The 4030-nt window shown below is 34.0% G+C and overlaps 1 protein-coding gene across 1 annotated transcript; it reads right to left on the bottom strand.

The window, feature by feature from the left end:
• Positions 1-135: 135 nt before the first annotated feature.
• On the bottom strand, positions 136-3999 carry LOC110444636 (gamma-tubulin complex component 6-like). The gene is made up of 9 exons (XM_021489001.1): positions 3887-3999; positions 3460-3551; positions 3137-3276; positions 2843-2985; positions 2450-2541; positions 1930-2018; positions 1029-1144; positions 651-819; positions 136-234 (listed from the first exon to the last, which is right to left on the bottom strand). Exons 1-9 carry the CDS (start codon positions 3928-3930, stop codon positions 151-153), a joined length of 969 nt encoding a protein of 322 aa, XP_021344676.1. The 5' UTR covers positions 3931-3999; the 3' UTR covers positions 136-150.
• Positions 4000-4030: the final 31 nt, after the last annotated feature.

Raw genomic sequence — 4030 nt, 5'->3', positions numbered from 1 at the left:
ATCTATCATGACGACTATCACAAATAAAAACCAAATCTATAATGACAACTATCACAAATAGAATAGTTTTAGTCAGTCATGAAACCTTTGATACCATTTCCATTATCAGAGGTATCAGAATGTTCCACAATTGGTTCTATTACTACACAATCATGCCAAGGTTAAGATTAAGTACCCATTACATATGGGAAATGATTTACTCACATCTTCTGGCTTCTGTGCAGTAATGGATTCCTAAATGAAAACAGCAAAGTAATCCATGAGTTTAGCCAAGCAACTGTTCAGTAAATGTTTTTATCATGAAAGTACATGTGTACTGAATCTCTTTATTATCTGAGTTCTTACAACCTTACATTTCATCTTCTGATGTTGTTACTGTTTTCATTAAAGCCTTGTTACTCAAAACATCTCATAATTCAAAGTCACTCCTCTATGCCACTTTGAAACCAATATATAACTTTAAAATAAATGAGAACTGCAATTTCTTCAACTGTAATAAATCCTCTATAGCAGGGTCTGACTGTTCATCAGAAACCATGATTATAGATTTAGATTTGTACATCCACTCCTGAAAATCAACAATTTTTTGTGTTCATGTTAATTCAAATTGGTGACAAAAGAGCCTAAATGGCATCAAATTCCATAGATACCTTAACAATAGCAGCCTTCTCAAGTTCTGCCTGCCAGTGTACACTATCCCGCTGTAGAAAGTCACGTCTGCTCTGGTCTAACTGGGCTCGTTTGACATGCCACAATGCCCGCTGTTCTCTCAGGGTTGCCTCCTCACTCAGCTTGCTGTAGTATTCTATTAACTCTTCCCTGTCAACAAAACAACACTACCATTAATATTGTATTCGTATTTCACATAGTTTTTCCCTGGAAAAGCTGTTCAGATTAGAGTAAATTTTATGCATCTCAAAAAGAAATTTAAAAAGGTTAAAGCTTTAAATAATTATAATATTTTCTTTGTCACAAAAAACCAATTTGATTTCCCTGTAATTAAAACTGGTTAATTAGTGGTGAGCTACCTGGCTTTCCTTTCCAGCTCTAGCTCATGAGCTGTCATGGTATCCTCCTCCTTCATCACCCTAGCTATCATCATCTTGTCCTCTTCCTTTACTTGCTCTTTCACATTTGCTCTTCTCTGAAATTACACAAGAAGTACATACAAATGCCAGAACAAATCCAGCAGAGGTAGACACTGTTTGGGGCTGTAACAATCCATTGGTATATCAAAATTACACAGGTATATCATATTGTATCACAAGAAATGAAAGGTTGCTTATTTGTATGTTCCTGCTAGGTGTTTGAGCTGTACAAATAACTACACATTCTAACAGATATAAACAGGCCATTACTGTGGTGGGAATCTTTTGAAATTTTGTGATGGTTGATTTTACGAAAACCTGTGTGATCCATCTTATACATATATGATTCAGTCTTGAAACAGTTTCTTTTTGAGTAGCTTTTTCCCATGACAATGTATTTGAACACATATCGCGATAAAGTCCAACTGTAATGCAATATACTATCATACACTCCATGCGTATTGTGACTACCCTAGTTATAACAATACATTTGAAGGGCACTTTTTTTAATTAACAACTCATTTTGTTGTTCCATGCTTTTGAATAAAGTTAGTATACATAAAGTAGAGCTGATTCTATTCCCAAATAATCACTATGTTTAAATAATATTCAAAGTAATTCTGATACAGTCAGAAACATGAATGTAAATACACAGTGACTGTTTCATGTTAAATATACCATTCTTTTTCTTTTAACAGTTTTGGCCACATAAAACAGCAGTCTAACAAATCAATGTAACAACATAACATGTTCAGTATTAAGAGAATGAGATTGTATGATTTACATTATAACTAATACAATAGGGTATTTCGGTGCTTTATCAAAAAAAATATTGACCTACCTGTAAGTCTGCTTCCATCTGATCCTTAAGGAACTGGAACTGTTTCCTTTTCTTTGAGTCCTGGACTCTTCGGTTTTCCTGTATTCTACCTATAAAGATAATGATTAACAAATTTAATACTGTAAACATAATCAATGATAAGAAATTGTCATTGTAGTTTCTCTCATTTCTAAATAATGACATATACGGGTTAAATCTAAATACAGTTCAGTGATGATATCACACTTTAATTTACACAAATACAACATTAGGCTTATCATATGATGCATCAGATGATAAAAATGATATTACAGTTTTGTTATCATTTCAAAACAGAGAGAAAAATAAAATTTGAGAAAAATGCATTATGCAGTTTACAAGAACTATAAGATAGATCACATTTTTTTACTCAATAACTTGCTAAACATTGCTGAAGTTCATTTGCTACATTAAACCAGTATTTTGATATTTTAGTTTTTTCAGATTCCAATTTTTATTTGCATTTTATGGGATGTAGATAAAGCTAATGTCTATTACTCACTCTGTAGTTTCTGTATCTCCTGCGTGGCCACTTCTTTTGCCTTAAGTAACATATCTTTCTTTGCAGCCTCTTCCATCTCTTCCTTCTGTTTTCTGAAACCAATCCAGTTAATGTAAGTAAACACTGAAAAACAAGTCCTTTTTTCTTCTACATTAAAGTCTAGAATATAAAATGCAATTACTTTTAATGCTGAGAATGACATGATTTTACATTATGTGGTTATCATAATTTAGCATATTTGATTTGGCACCAAAACCAAAATATGATTACTGCTAAAGTAATTATATTTAGAGGATAAAGTCAATAATAACATCAATTTCCATGTCATGTTACAGAGTGTTGGGCAAAATACTCTGCTTACAATACACCTATGTATGATTTAAAAGTCGGTACCTTGAGATGGTCAACTGCCGTGCTATTTGCTTCATTTTGTTGACATAAAACTGACACTGGCCATCTAGATTACCAAGTTCCTCCTCTGAGAATGTGACCGATATCCTGGGTATGTCAATGTCAGCTATGTTACACAGAAAATTCTGAAAAATGTAAAGTTAATGATTAAAATATTTGAATATAGATCACAGTGACCTACATAAGATATATTGTTGCAGTTCTTCTTGAAGCTCTGCATAAGTTAGATGAAAACAAAAGCAAAATCAAGCCCGGATGATGTTGTGTGAAGCCTACCTGGGAACAACACGCCTTGAGGAGATTGATGGACTTGCCACAGATGAATATATCTGAGGCGAGGTCTGCGAGGAACAGTGGTACACTATCGGACTCTTTTTTGGTCATCATCTTGTAACCATTCGCCCAGTAGTTCTTGTCTGCAAATATATAAATTATATAAGAATGACAAAACCAACCTCTCCAAATCATTGATCAAAATTCTTTCAGGAATGAAATAGCTAGAACAACAGACATGGGCAACACTACGTGTCCCCTCTCCCCAAAATGATGCAGGACTGAAAAATTTGTCTCTGCATTGAAGGCAAGCTAGGTATACAAACCTCTGAATTGTAGGTAGTCTGCATGGATTTCTATCATGAATTCTCCATAGATGTCCTGACAAATTCCGTGAAACACCCAGTCCTGTACAAACCTATTCACCGAAAAGAATAACTTAAGTCATTGCATAGAACTGTATCGTCAAGCATTCAATTCTAAATTTAATGTCTTACATCTTCACTATGTATATATATAATTTTCAGTCTTTTGATAGTAAATTTACATCTTTGACCTTAAATGTGAATGACAGAATGTTTGTTTGCTTCATTAAAATCTGTAACACATATCTGATTACATCTCAAATACACGTTTGAGATGCTTGATTTCACCATTCTTTGATTGAGTGCAAGAATAAATAACTCACAAAAATAAATGTATAAACAGTATATGGTGAGCCCAATATAATGTGTCACTGTGTGTATGACTTACAGGGTGTAGGGTCCAGATGATGACTGCAGGATGGACATCATCATTGGGTAGTGATCAGTACTGGAACACTCCAGACACTCTCGGTACAGGTAGCTCAGCAGACTCACACCCTACAACACATAGGTACAGCTAAACTCACACCCT

This window comes from Mizuhopecten yessoensis, unplaced genomic scaffold (genome assembly GCF_002113885.1).
Source record: "Mizuhopecten yessoensis strain PY_sf001 unplaced genomic scaffold, ASM211388v2 hete_36155182, whole genome shotgun sequence".
Lineage (NCBI taxonomy): Eukaryota > Metazoa > Mollusca > Bivalvia > Pectinida > Pectinidae > Mizuhopecten > Mizuhopecten yessoensis.
Note: the sequence above shows the minus strand (reverse complement) of the source record. Positions and strands in the feature narration are given on the sequence as shown.

Coding starts and splice junctions, on each gene's coding strand:
- LOC110444636 (XM_021489001.1), bottom strand. CDS start 3,930: ATGATGATGTCCATCCTGCAGTCATCATCTGGACCCTACACCCT. Junction 2,986..3,136: donor TCAAGGCGTGTTGTTCCCAG/GTAGGCTTCACA, acceptor TACATTTTTCAG/AATTTTCTGTGTAACATAGC. Junction 235..650: donor AGAAGGCTGCTATTGTTAAG/GTATCTATGGAA, acceptor GTTTTCATTTAG/GAATCCATTACTGCACAGAA.